The 23,511-nt window shown below is 37.1% G+C and overlaps 1 protein-coding gene across 2 annotated transcripts; it reads right to left on the reverse strand.

Annotated features, from left to right (window-relative positions):
* Positions 1-495: 495 nt before the first annotated feature.
* On the reverse strand, positions 496-17,621 carry LOC124405171 (aminopeptidase N-like). 2 transcript variants are annotated; one of them, XM_046879857.1, is made up of 15 exons: positions 17,360-17,621; positions 13,307-13,673; positions 11,692-12,005; positions 10,919-11,077; positions 10,413-10,712; positions 8,714-8,897; positions 6,896-7,052; positions 6,731-6,812; positions 5,374-5,557; positions 4,779-4,986; positions 4,155-4,432; positions 3,863-4,062; positions 3,447-3,758; positions 3,275-3,356; positions 496-851 (listed from the first exon to the last, which is right to left on the reverse strand). In XM_046879857.1, the coding sequence occupies exons 2-15, from the start codon at positions 13,658-13,660 to the stop codon at positions 702-704; spliced, it is 2,964 nt and encodes a 987-aa protein (XP_046735813.1). In that variant the 5' UTR covers positions 13,661-13,673; positions 17,360-17,621; the 3' UTR covers positions 496-701. The 2 variants fall into 2 exon arrangements, with proteins under 2 accessions (XP_046735813.1, XP_046735804.1); XM_046879848.1 differs by having other exon boundaries at positions 17,303-17,621.
* Between the last annotated feature and the right edge of the window lie 5,890 nt (positions 17,622-23,511).

Genomic DNA, 23,511 nt, shown 5'->3' on the forward strand with positions numbered 1-23,511 from the left:
GGATACCTTCTCTTTCTAATAGGCTGTCAGCAACTAGCAATCATGTTGTAACCAACCCTGTCTGACCGAATCAAAGATTGATTAAGCAACCTAGTAAAAAAATCACGTGAATCTAGGGACTGTACAACAATTTTATCTTATCCTGTGTGTGTGTTTCTTCGGGTAATGTGCGGAAGATTCAATTGAAGACAATTTGACAGATATAAGGGAAAAAATAAATTGATTTTTATACAAAAATACAGATTTTGGTACGAGAGTTTGAAAATGGTAGATATTTTTAGATTAATTATGAAGACAATTTGTCCAAAAAAACCTCTATGAATATGCATGTTGAAGAAACAGTCTTTCAGAACCCTTATTCAAACATTTCCAGCAAAATAATGTGAAGGTTTTTCAAAGAAATTATTTCATCAAGATGCAACTTACGTCTAATAAATATATGTATACGCTAGTAACGAAAACGTACGAATAAGTACAGGTCACACAATACACATGTTTACAGGTATATATCAATACAATATATTTACAAATACTTACAAAAACTTAAATACCACCACGAGAACATTAACGGCAGTTTATTTGGCGATAAACAATAATGGTTGTTTGCTTAATTTTAAACATCGACGTGTTAATTGGTCACTCGCACTGCGCGCGGTAGAAATCACATTTCTTCAATTTTAGCTCTCCTTGCACTCTGCAGACTAGGCTGTCACTCTCTTCAACCATTTGAGAATTGTTTCGTGATTTCTATCAAGCCACTTGACGTTCGCTTCGGTTTGCTCCGTAGCCTGTTGCACCGCTCTTCTCGCTGTTCCGAGTTCTACGCTGTGCTCTCTTGCAAACTCATATAGCTGTAATTATAACACACGTTAAAGTATGTAAGAAAAAAATAGTGACATGGCTGCTTAAAGTGCTTATGAAGTTGCTTTGTACACCTCGAAAATGCGGCAAGCCAAAACTCCTATACCGCTTAAGCAATCAGGATGAAACTTGAGCAATTGATGCCTTATTCTGGCAACAAATGAAGCAACGTTTTACTTTTGAGAAATTTTGAAAAAAATTTTACAGATAGGTTATCAGTCACGAAGAACACCGACATCTCATTTTGGCCGCATTTTTCACCGACACTACACGACTGCCGGTAATTCATGAGTGTAAGGTCGGTAAAAAATATCGTCGAAATGAGATGTCAGTGTTCTTCGAATTCGAAAACCAGATCAGCTGCCATTTCGTCATTTTACCATCAAATATTATCGGACTGGGCTCAAAGTGTGTCTTTAATCAACGCTGAGTAGCATCATACCGGACAGTTCGATCCTTTTAGTTCAACTGTAAAAATTTTCACAATTTTGGTGAGTGATAAGTGATCTGTAAATTTTGTTACCAAATTTTCAAAAAATAAGGAGTCGCGCAACTTTTTGCCAAATTAAGGAAACAATTTCCCAAGTTTCATCCTAATCGCTTGAGCGGTATAGCGGTTTTGGCTCGTCACGTTTTCGAGGTGTACAATGCGACTTGATAAGCATCTCCATCTTTATATATTTTTTCAGGAGATACATAAATCGTAATTTTATTACGAGATAGCCGCACATTAAGCATTTATTAAATTAATACACTCGTAAGGCAAAATGCTTTCCTGAAAACACGAAAACAAAAAATACTGGAATTATAAGCAGAAGTTTCGATATTAATGTTCAATTTTAAATCGCTTCATCAAACGATGAAATATTTACGTTCTATAAGATTCGGTCGATTTTACTCTGCGACGGGTCAAGTTATTCAAAGGATTATTTTCTGCAATCACTTTCAAACCAGTTTTTATCGTTAAATGTTTAGTTTTACAACATTGTACCGATAATGATTATGATATATATAATTAAAAATTAGAATTGAATCAGCCGCTCAAAGAAAAATAAAATCCGGGAGTTTTTTTGTAGAACATAGCCTTCTGAATAAAGTGATGCATTGTAGAGTCAACTCGAATTAATTGACTTGACTTTTAATCATTTTGAACTACAGCATCGATATTGGAGCCTTTGCTGGTAATTTGATGATTAGATATAACATTTCTAGTTATTGATTACATGAAAATTTTACTGATAAAATCTATTTTTGTCCCAAATTTTAGTAGGTTTTAGTGGAATTACTCATTATATATATGAGGCATTCTACGTCATACATATGGAGCATACATATGGCGCATTCTACGTCAAATCAGCAACCCAGGTCCCTCACTCTTTTCGATTTGAATCATTGTTTAGCATGATGTTATAACGGACCGAAAGGGACTTAGAATTTTTTTCCAGATTTCTTTAACCATCAGTTAAGATTGTTAAAAAATGGAAAAATCAATTCCGACATTGAAAAACTAAAGACTTGCGAAAAAAATAGTAAATATTGAGATCCCACTATCGCATGGTACTTAAAAATCGTATTTTGAATTGGTGTAAATTTTTTCAGATTTTTGAAAACGATATTCTTAGAAACCGTTTACAGATTTTCTTTAAATTTCATTGCTGGTTTAAAAAAATCTGACAAGAATTCCGAGACCCTTTTGGGTTGGTAACAACATCATACTAAGTAATGCTCAAAATCGAAGAGGGTGAGAACCATTGGGCTACTGATTGATTTTTTCTGTTGTCTGTCCTTGCACTGATATTTTTTTCTGATTTTTTTTAGATTTTTCGGAACAACCGTTTCCGAGTTACGATTTCCTTTAACCGGAAAAGTCATACCATTTTTAAAAATCCATTTCCATAAGAATGGAAAAAATTTTAATTGAAACGGTCGGTTACGAAAAACATTAATTTGATCGGAGACTGTTTTACGTTGTTCCTACAATTTTTGTACATTTTTTAAGATTTTTCAAAATGGTCGTTTTTGGATTAAGTGATGCTCTATTCTTTTTTCTCAAGATCGGATACTTCCATTTTGTTTTTCGTTGATTTTGTAATATGAATGTGGACCACGTAGACCAACTGCGACGTTGAACAAAAAAGAACTAGAATCTAAGAAAAAATCGAGGGGTGAATAACCACGAAAACGGTAAACATCTTATTGATGATCCATAATATTGATAGTTACGTAGTCGTAGGGCACCGGTCTTGCGCCCTCGTGATGTTAACATAGAGAAGAGATTATTGTCTCGAGTGATTGCTTCCATGATACATAATGTATTATTTTTCCAACACATGGGTTTCTATATCACTGATTCAACGAGGACACAATATGCGTTTTACACAAGTTTTTAAAATAGCTGGGAAAATATACTCACTTCTTTCAGTTCGTATTCCGTGTTCATCTTCTTCGTCGTTGACTTGACGATGTTGTTGATCGTCAGAAGTGAACTTCCGAAACTATAAATTGATAAGAATATCATAATTGTAAAGTTGTAAAGAACTTCACACGTGAGATTACCTAGCGAAGTTAAACCAAAATCCACTTACTATGCCTTTATGCGCTTCCATTGGTTTCTTAAGTAGTTGAAGGCCAACGGTTGACCAATAACGTTGTTGGCCACGGAGCCAAACACCCTCCCCGCATCCTGTTTTCTGATACCAGAATTCTCCGTCACGGCCCAGTTCAAATACCGACTCAAGATCCAGGTTTCCCTGGTACATCCAAGGGCGTGAAGCAGCAGGTCCTTTTCGGATCCAACGTTCGTCTTCTGATAGCGTTCCCAAGCAAAGTCCCACTCGGCTTGCCCGCCGACTCGAATGGCAGTGCAGTAAACGACGCTTTTCAAATTAGGCGATATGCTGCACAATTTTATACGAATTTTTCAGATGTCAGCACGATTATTCAATATAATGCCTACAAGTAATGATCGTCGATATAGGTACGACAATTAGCTGATACTCACGGGTTATTATCGTCTGGATTTGGCGTAATCTGCCAATTGTGGAACTGCGTTGCCGCGTTTTGTACACAGTCCTTGTGTCCCAAGCTGCAAGCCCAACTCAGCACGTCAATGCGAGTGAAAACCGTCAGTTGTGGATCTCCACGAATGTCTTTGAAGCCGATCTGCTTGTAGATATTGTCTAGCAGCTTGAGTGTGAAGATCTGAAAATATTGAGTGTATCAATGACAGCAGCCTGGCTGCGATTGCAAAGCAGACATAGAGGTCCATTGACTAACAGCTCTATGAACTTTACCCTAAATCTGTCATATCCTTCAGCCTTGACAAGCATGCTATCCAGGTAACCCATAGCTGTGAAAGCCGCTTTCCATGGGAGGTATTTCGTTTCGTGAGCGAGGTATGAAGTTATGTCCAAAGCTGTCGCATAGTCGAGTCTACCAGCTCGTGCCAAGTTCAGAGCATCGTCGAGCAATTGTGCTCGGTTAATCGTAGAGATGCTTTTGAAAGAGGCTTTGTTCAAATCTCGGATGATCAGGCGCCAATTCTGCTCGTCGTAATTAACTCTGTAATATCCTGAAAAATTTAAACAACTAATTTTTACATTTCGCTCGTTGATTTATCAGCTATTTCACGATCAGCCTAGTGCTCGTGCAAAATATATTGAAGTGTCAACATCGAAAACCTATTGCAGGGAATCAGGACTGTATTTGTTTCTGACTTAGTAACCTTATCGTACTCCACTTATCCAATACATCTGAAGTTCATGTAATGACAGCATGCTTATAAAATGGATCAAGCTAAGAAATGCCCGATCCCTTAGACGTAATTAGGCTGAAGAGAATACACTCAACTGACCAGTGGTAGCGTTATATGTAACAATAGAATGATCTGCAATCTGTTAAATCTATGAATTAATTACCAGTTTCTTGAACGTTGAAAATCACCCATTCGTTAGCTGCTGCGTTCAAGTTCGACAGAGTAATCATTGGTTCAGCCTGCATCCAGCGCGATGGTCTTGTTTGATTAAAGTTGAGCACGTTCTGCGAGGTGTAAGTAATAGGTATCCACCATAAAGGTTTTTCATCTGGTATTTCCGTCGTTACACCAGTTCGAAGTAGAAACCGTTCCTGAAAATGGCAGTTGGAAACACTGATCACTCTTAAAGTTTATATTCTGTTATTGATATGACCTACATAGTTTATAGTACAATCCTGTTATTCGTGGTCGAACGAGGCAACAGAAAAAAATTGTTTTTTGCACTATCGGAATTGGATTTCACCCCCTGAATACAACCCCGTAAAATATGATATCGTATTGAAGAAAATGGTGGATACATTAGGTAGATCGACCTATGGGTGGTGGTCTCTAGACATTACTTCAGTCATCGTTACATTGCAATGATGGGTAACATAATTAGGAGTTGTGTTATCGAGTTTAAAAGACGCATTCAAAGAGATCCTCGTGGTATGCGGGCGTTAAATGGAACTCTAACAACTCCTTTATCTCGTCATTACCTGCGTTAATGTTGCACTCCCTTTGTCGTAATCCCGATGAACCGTGACTACTGGGAAGCCAGTTTGAAGAGTCCACGTGTCCATAATTTCGTTGATTGTTATACTTTTAACCAATACTTTATCTTTGTGCGCTTGTTTCGTAAGTGCGTCCCAGAGATCATTTTGTTCGGCACTTTGGTAAGCCCTAGAAAAAATCGTACAACGAACTTATATTAATAGTGCATGTATGACGAAGGTTGGATAATGTGTAGTAGCAGGTATATTCACACATAATCCCTATTATACTAATATTATAAATGCGAAAGTGTCTTTGATCGATGTGAGTTTTTGCCTAGAGATGATTTATGGGCTGGAGAGTGACATAAGCTGTATAAGTCATTCAAAATGGGTTCCATTAATTGGAAAAATGATAAAAATATGGTAAATTATACGTTGATTTTTTACATAGAATGTTCACTATGGGGGTGTAGTCTTTCCTACTTTACCATCATAGCCGTTTTAGCCTGGAAGCCAGATGGCATTGACGGCGAGACAACGCCATCTTAGTAATACATTCACCAGATGGCTTTCGTTTCTCGCGATTGAATCGCACTTTGTCGAGTATATACATCGCGATAGGAGCTGATCGGACACCGAGCGACCGTTGATAACATCTAAATTCAAACTTACGTTTTGGCGGTCAATGTTCTACTGCATTCATGAAAAATTTCACCTTCCATTCTATTTCTTATCGCCGATCAATGGTAAGAAAAATTCCCATTTCAAGGAAGTTTAGCTGTTTCGGTGCCAAATGTATGGCAAACTTAAACGCGTTCTTCGCCAAACGACATTTTTCGAGTCGGGCGTACGTTTTTCTCAATAACTATTGAACCGATTGACTTCGAGTGAAGCTTCATCTATAGTCTGAATTAGAATGATACCGATAGCTTGAATATTTCAGTCCCACTCTAATGTTTTAGTGAAAAATTTTCCTGGATAATTAATCCTTAATTCTCGAACAGCTGCGATTCCGGTAAATAATTTCACACTTACTTAGTTCTAGTACAGACGATAACTATATTAATATGGATTTAAAAAAAAATTCGCACATCTGTTTCAGACGACGAGGACGAGCGTCTCATGCCACGTCCTGCATAACAGCGCATAACTTGTATAGATTTCAATAAAATATTTCATAAAAATTTGTGTTTGTAGTTGAAACATGTCCTTAATATGCGTCAAAAACCCCGGTACTGTAGGTTTCATAATTTTTGCAAAATTGATTCCTAAAAATTACTTAAAAAACAAGCTTTGAGGCGGCAATATCTTCTTAAGATAATTCTCTACGTTGATCGTATAATGCAAAATATTGACTCACCTTTCTCTCAAATAATTACTCAGCCCTCTTTTAAACACGTCAGTAGTGATGAAATGATCCATCATGCGAATTATTGAAGCACCTGAAAACCAGTGAAATGATCAATGTTGTACATGAAAAAAGTATGCGTGTTGTCGCGATTTAGAATCACTGTAAACAACTTACCTTTTCCGTATGAAATTCTGTCAAATATTTCGCTGATCTCATCCGGGTGGCCAACCTCGACAGATATTGGATGCGATGATGCCAGGGCGTCCAATGCGAACACGTTTTGTAGCTCGTGAACCACAAACTGTTCCAGGACTTTCCAGGACGGCTCAACCTTAACGTTAAATATTTTTATACTTAAATTGTGGTAATAATTGTCGAGAGTGGTATCAAACGAACTTAAATATTATCCGAGAAATTTATTTTGAGAGACAAAGTAGTAAAATAATGTACAATAATTATACCGTGTGTCCACGAGCAGAGTGCGCATCTTATGCGCGTGCGTCGAGTTGTTCGAGTTTTATTGGCCGACAGTTACCGCCTGATTGAGCAACCGACGCAATACCAATCGCGACTGTCAGAAAATATCCCTAGGAGCCCACCGTTAGCTGTGGGCTGCCAGGGACATTTTCTGACCGTTCGTTGTGGGCTCCTAGGGACATTTTCTGACAGTTAGCTGTGGGCTCGTAGGGATATTTTTTGACCGTTCGTTGTGGGCTCCTACGGAAATTTTCTGATCGTATGTTGTGGGCTCCTAGGGATATATTCTGACCGTTTGTTGTGGGCTCCTAGGGACATTTTCTGACAGTTAGCTGTGGGCTCGTAGGGATATTTTTTGACCGTTCGTTGTGGGCTCCTAGGGAAATTTTCTGACCGTTTGTTGTGGGCTCCTAGGGATATATTCTGACCGTTTGTTGTGGGCTCCTAGGGACATTTTCTGACAGTTAGCTGTGGGCTCGTAGGGATATTTTTTGACCGTTTGTTGTGGGCTCCTAGGGAAATTTTCTGACCGTTTGTTGTGGGCTCCTAGGGATATATTCTGACCGTTTGTTGTGGGCTCCTAGGGACATTTTCTGACAGTTAGCTGTGGGCTCGTAGGGATATTTTTTGACCGTTCGTTGTGGGCTCCTACGGAAATTTTCTGATCGTATGTTGTGGGCTCCTAGGGATATATTCTGACCGTTTGTTGTGGGCTCCTAGGAACATTTTCTGACAGTTAGCTGTGGGCTCGTAGGGATATTTTTTGACCGTTCGTTGTGGGCTCCTAGGGAAATTTTCTGACCGTTTGTTGTGGTCTCCTAGGGATATATTCTGACCGTTTGTTGTGGGCTCCTAGGGACATTTTCTGACAGTTAGCTGTGGGCTCGTAGGGATATTTTTTGACCGTTTGTTGTGGGCTCCTAGGGAAATTTTCTGACCGTTTGTTGTGGGCTCCTAGGGATATATTCTGACCGTTTGTTGTGGGCTCCTAGGGACATTTTCTGACAGTTAGCTGTGGGCTCGTAGGGATATTTTTTGACCGTTCGTTGTGGGCTCCTTGGGAAATTTTCTGACCGTTTGTTGTGGGCTCCTAGGGATATATTCTGACCGTTTGTTGTGGGCTCCTAGGGACATTTTCTGACAGTTAGCTGTGGGCTCGTAGGGATATTTTTTGACCGTTCGTTGTGGGCTTCTAGGGAAATTTTGTGACCGTTTGTTGTGGGCTCCTAGGGATATATTCTGACCGTTTGTTGTGGGCTCCTAGGGACATTTTCTGACAGTTAGCTGTGGGCTCGTAGGGATATTTTTTGACCGTTCGTTGTGGGCTCCTTGGGAAATTTTCTGACCGTCTGTTGTGGGCTCCTAGGGACATTTTCTGACAGACGCAATTGGTATTGCGTCGGCTGCTCAATCAGGCGGTAACTGTTGGCCAATAAAATTCGAACTACTTGACGCACGCGCACAAGGTGCGCACTTTCCTCATGGACACACGGTATATGTGGATTTTACACTTACGGCATCCATGCCGATGTATTCGACGTAGCTTGCGAAGCCTTCGTTTAACCAAAGATCCGTCCACCAGCTCGGGGTTACCAAATTGCCGAACCATTGGTGGGCAAGTTCGTGCGCCACGACTGTTGCTACTCTTTGTTTATTACTGTTTGTGGATACGCCTTCTTGGTACAGCATTGCGGTCTCTCTTTAAATTTATTGACAGTCGATATTTATCCAATTATACTGATATAGGATTAGGATGTTTGAGAAAAAAAAAAATCTGCGATTTTCCATCTCGGGATCGCCTAAAAATTTTGTTTATTTTTAAAAGGAAGATATTGTGAAAAGATTGGCCTTCTACGTCATGCAGTAGATCACACTTATTTCGATTTGTCACGTTTTCAAATTTTTTTTGACAAGAGCCGTGAACAAAATTTTTTTTTTTTGCTCACATCAATCACAATATGAATTTACGTCACAAAACAGATCCACACTTGTAATATTAAGTCTCCAGTTGATATTTTTGTCATTATCAATTCAATTTCATGAAATAATTATAATTTATTATGAACTATTAATTCAGGAAAATAAAATTCCTTTTCGATATATTACTATGTTTTGGTTAATGATCTTTGGGTTAAATATAAATTACAGGAAAGAAATAATAATTGAAATGCTACACAGTGTTCCTTCATAAATTCAAAAAAATGTTTAAAAATAAAAAATCAAATGAGTGCCATCTTCCACGTAACGTAGAGCCCTCATATTTTGACAGAATCTTTCTTTTAACCCAAGCAAATTTTTCAGGGGGTGACGATGGAAAATCACAAATTATTTTTTTCTGAAACACAAGTAGTTACATGAAAACCTGAGGTGATGAAATTTCATGATTAAAATTTTCCTTATGATCTCCATGGGGTTTTGTTAAAGCGAAAAACGAGGACACTCCAAGTTTGAGACTTCGGATAAACTTTTTTCTCGACTTAGAAATGTTAACATTCTTCAAGCAAATTGGAAGAAAGAATTCATTCATTACAATTTATTAACAAGAAATGAAGCTGAGGCTAGCAGCCAGGGTAAGCAGCCAAACGTGGTAAACTTTTTGGAATTAGAAAAATGCATTTCGGTTTTATCCCCATAACTCTATAAAAGTATCGGGGATTCAAGGTACTTCACAAAAATTTCATTTTCGACCTTCACTATCTTATTCGATGGAAATTAGAACATTTGGTTCCTAATTCTGGCTACTAGCTTCAGCCTCGTTCACAAGGAACATACCCGAGCTGTACCGGACCGATTTTATTTATTGTATGATACATTGTAGTGTGATGAATCAGTAACCATCAATATGCGTCAGCGTTTTTCACCTTAGGGGTTGCATCCCTTATTTCTGGGGGTAAACCTTAGGGATGGTTTTAACCCCTCACACGGCCAAATCAGTACGTAAAAAAAACCATAATCAAATTTTTCTTTATTTCCGGGGTTAAGATTGCAAACTAAACATCAGATTCCAAATAATTAAATAACTTATGGATGTGACGTTATTTTTATCCGAGTCTAACAGTAATTTGCTTCGAAAGAGAAAACAAAGTTGCCTTCAAAATTTCGGCTAGTAGAAAACTAGAAGAATGAATAATCTTTTCAAGTCTGTTGGAAGTTTTCAGCCAATAAGTACTGTAATGTCAATAATCACCAACAATAGCATACAATTTTTGTTTACCTGTATGTAATAAGTCCCCAGTTTTCCATCGCACCGGCCGAGAAATCGGGTAGCGCCACCATGTCCATTTTTGGCAGTGGGAAATCAATTCCGAAGTAATTTTCGAAGTATTTTAATATTTGCGGCGCGATGTTCAGACAATAATTGGCCTGATCGAGGGCCTCGCTACGAACCCAAACGCCAACCTTGCCGTCATCCGATCTTTGGGTCGCAAAATCTGACACAACAAATGCCACTAAATATGTGGACATGGGCACAGACCGTTCGTATCGATCCCACTCATACGAGGGCAAGCCGACTCTGTATAATAATAATAAAAAAAAAAGGTTAGAAATATCAAATTTCTTCATTTTTTTTAAATTCTTATCAGAAAATTCTAAAAAGCATGGATACGTAAACGAGTTAAAGTTCATACGCAGAGACTCGGTCCACTTTATGAAAAAAACTTTTCCTGACCAATTCATGCTGTTTAGTTTCTTATTTATATACTTGAATTTATTACTCACATTGGCGTAGTGTCGACGGTACCATTCATGTTGGAGATAGAAGTCATGTTTTTCGGACGAGCAATGTGGATTTCAAACTCTGCCTTTAGCGCGGGCTCGTCGAAGCAAGGAAAAGCGCGTCGAGCATCCGTAGCCTGGAACTGTGTAGTGGCGATCCACCTTAAGTTTACAATAATTAACTTTTATTCACCATTTGCGTAGCGCTGCAGTACAAAAAAAAATCCTAGCATTCTGAAATCAAGGTTCACACTGTGAAACCACAAAAAAAATTGATTGTATTGACAAAATATGGTAGTCAAATATCGCGAAAGAAAGGTTTTGGCGATTCAAATAAATGTACGTTCACTCAATAACCCAAATTATTGTTCTGATAATTTTTTTTTATGTTAAATCCAATAACATGTCACTGAATTCTGTCTCCATAATTGATCGCCATGTTTAGTAAGTTAAACAAATCCTTCTTGAGAAGGTACATTTTCACCGCATTTCGATTCACGTCAGATCACTATACAGAAAAAACATATTACACGCAACTTTATTCGATGCTGACGTATTAAAGTAGATGTTTGAGACGTGAGGAGTACTATATGACCTTAACCACAAAATTCTGGGAAAAGTATGAAATCTATTTGAACAGAGTTATCTATCGAATGGCTAAATGCATCCATATTTCAATTTCAAATAGAGAAAAGAAAATCTCTGGTTAAATCCACTTGAAATAAGAAATTCGTATGAAAATGAAACGATTTCAAATATTATCCAGGTACACCCACCTGGTTTGGTTTCCAACGGTGTAGGAACTCCGATAGAATCCCTGGAGGTAATCGTTGAGGTACCCGACATACTTGAGATACACCGTGTATTGTTTGCCGGCCTTCAGCAAGCCTCTTGTATGGATGACGTGAAATTCCCTGAGCGTGTCGTTAGTTTGCTTATCAATTCCAACGTCCTCCATTCTATTTCGTGTCGTTCCATTATTGTCGGGTAGGTGCATCTGCACCGTCGTTGCTGCCTCGTCGATCTTCATATCGACGGCGTGAAGTGTGATATTCCTCGTGTCCTCGGTCACGTTGACAACGATTTTCACCTACGGTTCGTTAAAGTACTAAATGAAGTACCCATGCCCGTGATCTTGGGACGAGCTACTAGCTGATGCAGCAAATAAAAATTATCTGTATTCGGGGGGCGAGGTTGGAATTCCGAATTTGAAAAGTTCCGAAAGTGTGAGATTTCGAATTTTTTGGTGGCGAAATTTAAAGTAAAGAAATGAAATTTTGACGAAACATCAAAGTTTCAAATGGTCCGAAATCCGACGCTTAAAGTTCCGAAAGTGTAAAATGAGAAAATTTCAAAATTTGGAACATCGAAATTCCGAGTGATCGAAGATTTTCAATTCTGTGAATTTCTGGCTTGCTGAAATTTCGCCGCTTTGATCTTTCCTTTGTTTTGGATTTTCGATATTTTTGCATTCGGAATTCTGGTTTTCAGTTTTTCTAATTTTTTACACCCACTCATAGAGTAAACTACACCGTTTATTTATTTTTTACTTTATTTTTTGGAATTTTACTCCATCGGAACTTTGAGCCTTCGGACTTCCGGCACTGGAGATTCTTAACTTCCCTTATTTTTATTGCTTACTTCTCTTTTGTATGCCAATTGTAATTGTTTGTACCAATTTTTTGAACAGGTTCAAATATACAATTTTCGTTTTGAGTTTCTACCTTATTGATCGGATTTTCGAGCATTTGTTTGATTTCTTTACTTCAAGTTTCGCCACGAAATAATTCGGAATTAGACGCTTTCGAAACTTTTCAAATTCGGAACTTCAATTCCACCCCATGTTCGGTCAAAAATCCCATTAATCTAATTTCCGAAATTTTCTAGGGAAAAACTTCTTGGAGGGACCAGTACGACTACTTGCAAAAATACAATATAGTCAAAAATCGATTTATTTCTCAATCGAACTTTATTTTCCGTAGTGGACATTTTTTGGAAAAAAAAATTGTATCGTAAGGACTTATCCCCACTAATGGTTCAATTCACCCTTTCGATATCTCATATCCTTCGACGAACCATTTCTCATCGTCAATAAAACTTTTGCGAGTAGTTATGACCAATCGACCTGATTAAAAAAAAAATAAATAAATTGCAGAAATTTGAAAAACAAAACTTGATTGAAAATTTATTCCAATTCCTCACATTCGTTCGATGAGGAATGGTTCATCGAAGTACACTGGTACGAGAGTATCATTCTACGCACTAATAACAGTGCGTAAAATTGAATTTTACGCACAGTATTGCAAAAAACACTAGTGGGGAAATGGTTCGCCATTTCCGGCCAAAATCGCCTGTTTTAGGTTTCAGTTCTGAAAACAATTCTTTTCTTACCACTCCATTGAAGGTGAAATTCCCCTCCCAAATGAAGGGCGTTAGTTCCAACCGGTAGAAAACTGGGACGACGGATCTCGGCAGCCTGACGTCGAGGTTTGTCGACGCAGACCTTGCCCCCAGGAATCCATTGCCAAATGTGTGTCCAGAGTCGTTTACGTCCTGTTGCCGCCCTGAAGTGTCATCCGCACACGGTGCAAAATGGTAGACCAAGAGGGCCGTGATTATGAGAGACAAGAGGAATAGTGTCCCGAGCAGGAAGGCGCCGCAACGGGAAATTGTGCAACCGCGTTTACGTCCGAATGTTGTCGTGTGGGCATCCATCATTGCCAGTACCTCGCGGGACTGTGTCATATCATTTGCCTACCTGTTATTTGACAAGGAAAAATTTTGATTCGTAACCTACGTATCATACAACTTAAGAGTATGTAGCAGTCCTACCTTTACCGACCGAGCAAACTCACCATTTTTCTTTCTATATTAAATAAACGAACGAACGAAAAGGGTTCAAAGTTCGATGGTGCGTCGCTCTTTCGTAGCGGAATTCCGGAAAATTACTCATAATCCAAAAAAGATACTCTCACGATTAGCCGAGCGCATGGTCGAGAGCTCCTTGGTTGGTCGTGCGCCCAGCTGATTCCTGACCATACATTTTTTGACGATTTTCGGGATACGAGTAACTTTTCTGAATTCCACTACAAAAGAGCGATGACCGTTGAAATTTGAACCCTTTGCGTTCATTTATTTATTCAATATAGAAACAAAAATGGTGAGTTTGCTCGGTTGGTAAAGGTAGGAATACTACATGACCAAATATTGTAACATCAATACCTGTAGTTCAAATGCCTCGTAAGAAATATTGAAAGATCGACAAAAATTCCCAAAAAATTTGATTTACGAAGAAGGAAGTTTCATAAAAAAAAATTGTATTTGGTCGATTTTTTATATTTTTGGCTAAAAATTTAGGTTTTAAATAGACAATTAGTTACTAAGAAGGTCCAACATATTCGATGGCAAAATTTGATACATTTGAATAAATGAAATGAAATCAAAAACGGAGATACCGGCGAATTCATTTTTGTTGCTGCATTCATTCGTTACACCGGTCAACACGAATTTTGAGTCTGGGTTCTAGATGTCAAATTTTGACTTCTTTCACGAAACTAATGAAAGAAATTTTTTTTTAATGGATAGCGTTGGCTTTTCTAAAAACCAGAACGATATTTCTGATTTTAAGAAAATTTACTAATTTTGTGAAACTTGTAATATAAATAACAACTAAACAAACTTTAGTTTCGTATTTAAAACACTCTCGTTCAAAAATGATAAAATTAATAATAATCTACAGATATAAAAAAATTGATAAACAAAGTTCAAAAATTAATACTTTTCGTACTTCTACGTTTGTTAGGAATTTCTCGTATCGAACCGCAAACTTAATCTCCTAGCATGCCCTCATTATACTGCACCTGATAACGTCGTTCAAAGTCCATCACATCTCTTTTAAAAAGTTTTCCTTGTTTTTCTAAATAGGAAGTCATATTATAGCTGTCAACCAAAAACTCAAGGACTTAATTATCAACGTAAATAGACAAAAGCAAACTTCATAAATAGTAAGTGAAAATTTTGGTTATTATTCGATATTTAGAATCAAAATTTATTTATTTATATGTAAACCTGTATTATCAAAGTGGATCGGGTGTATTCACCGAAACATGGCGTTCACTATATTTATTGAAAAAAATTCACATCGACATATTTTTGATGCCAATCGCCTGTTATCAACTTAGACTTTTTTCCAAACATAATCCTTGCAATTTTATGCGAATCGAGTCTTACATTCTAAAATTTCATGGTATATCATGAACGTAGTATCATTGCACAGGTGAAGTCGAGTGGAAGAAAGTAAGCACCTAGTAGAAATTCTGAGTCCCTTCACAAACACGCAGGCATATGGCAAATTGGCAAGTCATTGGCGCTTTCATTAGAAGGATTCGAAAGTGACACGGAAATTCACCAAGTGTCTTAAAACTTGCACTAGGATTAATTATACCAATTATTGGTATTTATACAGTTTATGACCTACAACTCCTGGCAAAATAAGATAATTTTTTTTTTAACTTTCCATGTAACTAAATAAATTTTGATTTTATCCATCGAACAGTTACCGAAATCCTATTTTACCATTTACAAAGTTTTTAATCTCACCGAGATGTGATGGAGTTTGAACGACGTTATCAGGGGCAGTATAATGAGAGCATGATGGGAGAATTACAGTTGCGAATTGATACGAGAAAGTCCATACGAACATAGAAGAAGTACGAAAAATATTCATTTTCGAACTTTGCTTATCGATTCTTTTACATTTGTAGTTTATTATTAATTGTTATTCTTGAATAAAAGTGTTCTAAGTGCTAGACTGGAGTTTGATTAATATTCATTTACAATCAATGCTTGAGAAAATAGTTAATTTTTCTTAAAATCCAAAATACCATTATAATTTTAACAAAGCAAACTTTATACAATAAAATTATTTTCTCCTTTATTATTTACGTGAAAGTCGTCAAAATTTGACATCTACAACGCAGACTAAAAATTCGCGTTCACCGGTGTTATCAACTATCCGCATAAATCCTTCCTACATGACACCTGTTGCAGTTTAGTCGATATTTATTATACAAGGCGTGGCCTTTTCGAAAGTTGGCAGGGAAAAGTACTACTGCAATACATGTCCAATAACAGGTCGCCGTAGGCGTCGCGGCGTTCTCGACCGATTTAAACTGTTTATTATTCGTACGGTAAAGTGTTTGCATAATCAGCACCCAACTCTTCGCCAAGATATTCGCAAAAATTTGAACAACATTAAGCAACTTTCACCGACTACACGTGCCCCGAAGCGTCCAATGTTATTACAGATGCTCGGAATCGGAATTGCAAAAACACTTTGTGTGCGGCTGCAACGCCATTTCACTGCAGTACATACACTGGGAGTTTCTTGACCTTGTGCTCGTGGAGCGAGTAAACAAACATGTCCTGTCCTCTGGCATTGGTATAGGGAACACGTGCCATCAGTGCAGGAGATTAAAGGTGATCCTCGATTATTGTTTTCGCGCGAGAGAAACACAATAGCTACTATTCAATATGGGATTGAGGCCTTCGCGATTCCCTTCTCATCCCATGCGAATATTGTGTCGATATAATGAAGGTGTCAGTGAATGGGCATCAACGACTGAATCGATAGGGTCTTACTAACGCTATAGAAAAGAGATATCTAAACGCCGATGCACTCCAAAAGTCTTACTTTTTTTCTTGTCTTTTGTTTTTAACACTGGTGAACGAAAATTCACTTTTTGTTTGTAACATGAAAACTTTTAACTGATTATGTTAAGAACAATGTTTAGTATAATAGAATTGATATTAGAATGTTTCAGATACGAATAGTTTTATTATCATACGAGTCTTCTAATCTTCGCAAAATAATATAGTTCTTATGAACAAAATTGAGGTTATATATATTGTTACAATTTTAATATAAATATTACCGTTTGCGGGAGAGAGATGACTCGATAAAGGAACGATTGTTTTAAAAAACACATCTTAAACTAAAACTATAAAGGTGACTCCTCATTCATAATCATCTTCTACATTTACTAAATAAAAAAACACCCCGAATCGAAAAAGCTAACTCAAAACCATAAACATTCAATGTTACAGGTAGTGGCTGTAACACAAAAAATCGACCTGATCGAATGAAAATAAATATGGTTTCATAATGAGGGAATAGTTATCGACACGTTTATATCCAATTATTAACCCTTTTGTTTTCCAAAATTATAAATTGACGGGACCAATTGTGAATTTCTCCATGACTAAAACCAATTGCTACAGGGTTAGACCCTACAATTTCATTTTACGTTCATTTTAGAACTAAGGATCAAACAGATACAATAAAAAAAGATCAATAATCGGGACAGGGTCAATAACTGTTAGACTTACCTTGGACAGGTATTTATTAATTATTAATCACCTTCGTTGTTGCAAAATTTTATTGACCAGTGTAAAAAAGTGTGGCTACGTTGCACTTTGTGGTACTTACGCAAGATGACTAATATAAGGTTCCGTGGTCGTGCGATGAGGCGATGCACAATAGTTGCGTTGCGAAAGGCTGGTCAGTTGCAGTTTTAACGCGCCACCGAACGAGAAAATGACATTAAAATGCACGCGTATGCACCTTACTGTACGGCTATTCGACATCAGCACCAGCACGGGGAGGTCTACTCTCGACCAGCGCTACGACACTACTGGAACCAGCGAAGTGACAAGCCTTGGGTTTCATAGTTATCGGACCCGTATATGCCATACGATCATTGTTCGACGATCATGTTGCGCACCAATCGTGATGTGGAAAGGATATACCGAGAAGGTTGCCACTGTCCCTCGAACTTCCGGTGCCGGGAAACCAGTACGAACCTGATGGGGAAAACTCGTCTGAAACCTGGTAGCGGTTGCACGCTCATGGAAACATCGACGCCGATCGGGTTTCTTGGTGTAGGGAAAAATAGATCACACGAGTCGTTAATTTGGTACTTCGGAGAAGAGTTTTGCACTTCCTGTAGATTAGACTGGTTTTCATTTCGAACTTTTCCGAATTCTAACTTGGCCACCTTTCGGATCGGTTCCAAATGAATAAGTAAATTTTTTTTTTTATGAAGCACAGATCTCTATCTCAACTCTAAACCCTTGTGCAAGGGTTGTGAAGTTTGCCGTTGAAAAAATACACACGTAACGATGAGTGTTCAGGAAAAATCGGTATTTCACACCTTCAGAATTTTTTGACTAAACTACAATAAACAACACACGTTCATATTTTGAAAAGCCAACTCGATGCAAGTCGTTCTAAAATTGAAAAATAATGTAGTTTTCTCTGATATTTCGTTATAGTAACGTTACTAACTTCAACTTCGTTTTAGTACACGGTTTGGTATATATTTCGCTCCAGGACCAATATTGTTTAGAAAAAATATGTTACTGGGAGAAATCAGAGAGCCCTAATTCCAATATTCAGTAAAAATATCAGCATCGTCTATACAGCATTCTATGTCAGCTGTACCCAATTAGAATTTTACCTTTCGTGAGTTTGATATTAATGGACAATTTACATAAAATCCTTCATTGCCGATGCAGATATTTTGATCAGACAGTAGCATCAATCATAATAATAAATTAATGCTGATTTACCTCTTAAACTTATAGATCTTTTGCAAATAGTTAATCCCACGATTAAATATAAAAATATATTGAATATATAATAGAGTGAAAGTTGAATGAAGATGTGAATGTTTTTATTGGTTAACTTAACAGAGCTTGCGAGAGGGCTTAGGGTTAAGATAGATAGAAAATGCTTGTGCTTTTGAGGAGATCTTTATTTATTTATATGAAGCGAATTTGGGGGACGTTTCGGTCAACGAACCCCGCAGAATCCTTACGGAAATTGGGTCCCGGTCGAATTGGTTAGATTTTCAGTATGTTCTCGAATATATCCTCCTGATTAAAAGTTCTCATGGATAAAAGTCCAAACAATCTGTAGTTTTCAAGATACAGGCTTCGGAAGAAAGTGTCAACATTTTTTTTACATCTATGGATTTCGTGATTTTCATGAATTATAAAACTTCTAGAAAACTTGAAATCAAACAAACCATTAAAAAAGCTGCATGGTTCATGTAAATACTTTAAGATAGGCAAGAAGCTGTCATTGATTTCATCCATGAAGTCACTGGTTTACTAGAGGAAGGTACAACATCAGATTTCACATGAAATACAAGACCTTCTAACTTGTCCTGTTGTTCATACGTGTGCGGAGTCTCTGCGAATCGGCTGTGCAGTTTTTGATTGATATATTTGAATTCAAGACTCACTTGAAGCCTTGTAATTCGTAAAAATCGGGTAATCCATAGATATCAAAAACCCTACACCCCCCTCTCGAAGCCCCTGTCTGGAGAACCACTGATTTTTGGGACTTGTGAGGTTGAAGTTAGTAACGTTAAAGTATCGAATCGTTGAAACAAAAACGCCTTTTTTGCACTTTTAGAATACCTGAAGAAGTAGAATTTACAAAATCTGAATTTGTTGATGCTGTATCAACGGTTTGCCAAGTTTCAAGTAATCCTAAAGTTTCAAAATAACGACTCTTTCCAAAGATGCATCGTTACAATAACGATACAAACTTCTGTCTGACGATTTTGTGGGGTCCTTTCAAAAAAGTCCAAAATAAGGACCACCTTACTGTGCATATAACTTCTAACTATCTGCGAGAAATCGTCAGCTGACCAGGCAATATAACATATAAAGACTCGGTTGAACAGCTGCTGTGCAATGGTGCAGTGGACCGTTGCATGCCTTTCCGGAGGGCGTTGGCCTTGGCATACGTAACCAGTTCAGGCCACGAGTAAAGGTCTTTCGAAGTTACCGTTGGTCTCTGCATGCTCAGGCTCCTTAGGCGACACCAACGAAAGCTTATCGAATTGGGTCGCCAACAGGTGAACCGTAGGGATTTGCAGGTGCCTACGGACGATGTTGCGCAATCGGAATTTGGAGTTATGTTCCATCCTTTTTTTACTCTGGTCGTCGGAATTGCCATGCTATGAATAACGTGGAAAAATCGTGGCACAGTGGCCTTGACGATTAGTGTTTGGTAATAAAATTATGACCAATTCGCACCCTGGAAGAGAACAGTGCGTCAATTATCGTTCGACGAGTCATATTTCATGAATAACAGAACAGATTATAGTCGCATGACGCCTCGTAGCTGCTGAATTCTATACACGGTGATGCATCAGCAGCTTCTAGGAACGATGTAATTCAGAGATCTTCTGCTTGCTCAGTGTCTTTAAGATGGTTGGGTAGCCAAAAATTGATGTTTTTTATCGATTTTGGAACAAGGTAGTTGGAAATTGAGTACGTACTTATCAAATGATCATATTTGTAAGCTATAGACATCACTCTAAAATTACAAAAGTAGAAGATACTGGAATTTTGACCAGAAGTTTCGATATCGGTATCCAATTTCGAATTATTCCATAATTAGATTCGATTTTACTCTGCAATGACTCACATTATTTTTTTTCTCGCATTCAATTCCATATTACTATTTGTTGATAATGATAATTATCGGTGCAATATTGTAAAATTAAATATATAACGATATCTGCAATAAAATAAAAGACGTGATTTAATATTTAGAAAAGAATCTTCTTCATAAAATGAACCATCGTTGAGTAAAATTAAACCCACCAACTCGATTATTAACCATTTTGAAGCGTTTTGAAATGAAGCATCGATATCTAAGCTGTGGTTTGAAATTTTTGTATTTTCTGTTTTTGTGCCTTGCAAGAAATCCTCGAAGCTTAGAATATAATAATTCGTAAAATACACAATGCACGACTGGCTCGTAATGACGTTATCAAAAGTATCGATTCTTGGCCAATCAACCTCCTTAACTAATGGAGTATAAAACAACCGCGATTTCTAGATACGTAGGTAATACGTTTTTCTAATCGGAGCTACTTTAATACTTCATTATTACTGGTTCTGAAGCCTTAAAGAAACACGAACAGCGAAACTACAAACTATTTCGATTGACGTGGAATTTTAAATATTAGTGAAATTTCTTGAAACAAGTATTTTATCGTCTCTTTGCATTGATTGCAATCTGTATACTTTTACATGCTGGATCAAATAACGTGGAAAATTGGTGTTTTTCAATAAGCTTCGTGCGTCATACTTTTTTATCCTAAAAATTTAGTGAACAAAATTTCTGTTGTACAATTTCCAATTCGATGATTAACAATCATATGTTGTGCAATTTATCTGTAACAAGTAGTTAAAATAGAAAAAAATAATAATAATAATAAGTGTTAAAAAATTATTGACGTGAAAAGTATCTTTGAAATCATATTCTTCCCGATCAGATGATGTTTTTCCATCCAAAATTTGTGTGAACATTATCAATCATAGATAAGTGACGCAACTTCGTGGTTAATATTGCAAATTTTGTTCTCCACTTTTTCGAAATGCCGGATTCAATATGGTGGACATGAGTTGAAAAAGGTATTTGATTTTGATAAGACTTTATGTTACATGGTATTTGGGGTAACTGATTACGGATCTGAACTCGAAATTCGAAAATTCAAAACGGTCTATTCAATATGGCGGACAAACAAAAATAACTAGTAGAAAAATTTCGAAAAATTTCCGTAAAGTTTTTTGTTGTTTATTTAGTTTTTGTAAAAATTGGCATTCGGATTTTCGTGGTATAGATCAACACAAAATGCTTTTTTGCATGGAAAAGTACGAATTTCGACCATTTGCTTACATTTGCTATTTCTGCAAGAAATAAATTTTATACTTTCCTTGGAATTAGAAATAGTTCAGGTACCATGTGAAACCAAAAAACTCGAGAGTTGTTACCAAAAAATATTTCAATAAATAAAAAGCCGAAATAAAGGTGGAACACTGAGCGTCCCAGCGAGAATTAAATATTATGCATATTACATGCTGGAAAAATTTATATACTGAGAATAAGGATCAAAATCATCTCGCTTGTGTCGTTTGAGAACAACTTGCATCTGACTGTAGAAAGTTGTGTTGTGCATATGTATTCATCTCACTTTTTAAATCTCTTATGCCTACGCATTTTGATTGAATAGTTTTTTTTTTTTAATTTTTTCCATGCGTAATCGCAAGTGTCTTTCGCAAATCTTACCGCGAAAAATTAAGATTAGCATCCTCCTACGGACGGTAACCACGATTAGTCACAAATGAACGCACAGGAACATTCGCGCGTCGTTCATAATTCATCATTCTTGTACATAATTCATGTTACAATGAAACACGTGTGCATGATGGTGATTCCAAACAGTTTCACACCTAGTGTCAGAGCAAAGTCTAACAATAAATCGTAAGGAAAATAAATAGTATGAAACCAAGGTTATTCCAAATGCGTAAGGAATGTATTTTTTCAAATTACTTGATGAAAGCCCAACTTTTTGTACTGAGCATTCTTATTTATATATCGCCAAAATAAAGTCTGTGAAATTGAATATTTATTTTCAATCTGACTATATTATTATTCCTAATATATGATGATCGAAAATGATCTGCGCTCATCAAAACTCTGATTGAACGTCATGGCGATTGTCAACAATCAAATTAGGATACAAGACTCCGAGTGGTTCTAATTCGGTAAAGTTTCTCGGGGGTGGATCGTCTTGAGCGCAAGGATATATTAAGTAAAACGCCATAAAAAACCATCCGAAATTTTAACTCTTCTAACTGACAAGGTTCGACGTAATGTATAACCCGAATTTCGACCATTTGTAATTCTGATCCACGCCCTAGAAATTGGATAAATATCAGGAATATACCTGATTTTTTTCCGTGGAAAGATACAAATTTCGACCATTTGTTTACATGTGCTAGTTTTGCAACGAATATATAACTGAATTTTATATTCTTCTTAACCTTAGAAATATTTCAGGGACCACGTACAACCACAAAACCCAGAAGTTGTTATCGAAAAAGGACTTAAATAAATAAAAAGCTGGAAAAAAAGGTGCAGGACTTTGTCGAGTAAAGCAGCATCATAGAAACTCGTCGTCGAGAAGGTGATCGCTCATTTTACAAACGGGTATCGTACTCCAGTTTCCGCGAAAGCAGTACAGCCGCAGTCTTACCGGCATTGCTACAATGCGAGAATTGCAACGTAACGCAAAGAAAGTCGCAAGTCAAGTACTACCTGCATTCCGCATGCTTACGACTAACTATGAGGCCCGAGAAGCGTTCGAAGTTGAAGTAGCGATGGCCACTAACCTAAAAATAATCGATGCATCGATTAATCGAGTTAAAAAAAAACAGTCGAACCCGACTCGATTGAATCGTTAAGAATGAATCGACTAATCGATTATATCGTATGTTTTTGAAACGGTACATTTGAAACTAAGATTTGGAAAGGTTCAGTAAGTCAATCAAAATATATTTCAATTTCAGGTGAAAATAATCATTTCTCCTTCATTTATTATATCAAATAGTAACTTATAAGTAAGTAAAACGATGACAATAATTGGGACTTTAATCATATAAATTGATATTTTATTACGTCATTCATAGGAGTCAAAACGAAAACCGATTGTGAGGAAAAATATTAGAGT

The sequence above is a fragment of the Diprion similis genome, chromosome 1 (assembly GCF_021155765.1).
Source record: "Diprion similis isolate iyDipSimi1 chromosome 1, iyDipSimi1.1, whole genome shotgun sequence".
Taxonomy (NCBI): domain Eukaryota; kingdom Metazoa; phylum Arthropoda; class Insecta; order Hymenoptera; family Diprionidae; genus Diprion; species Diprion similis.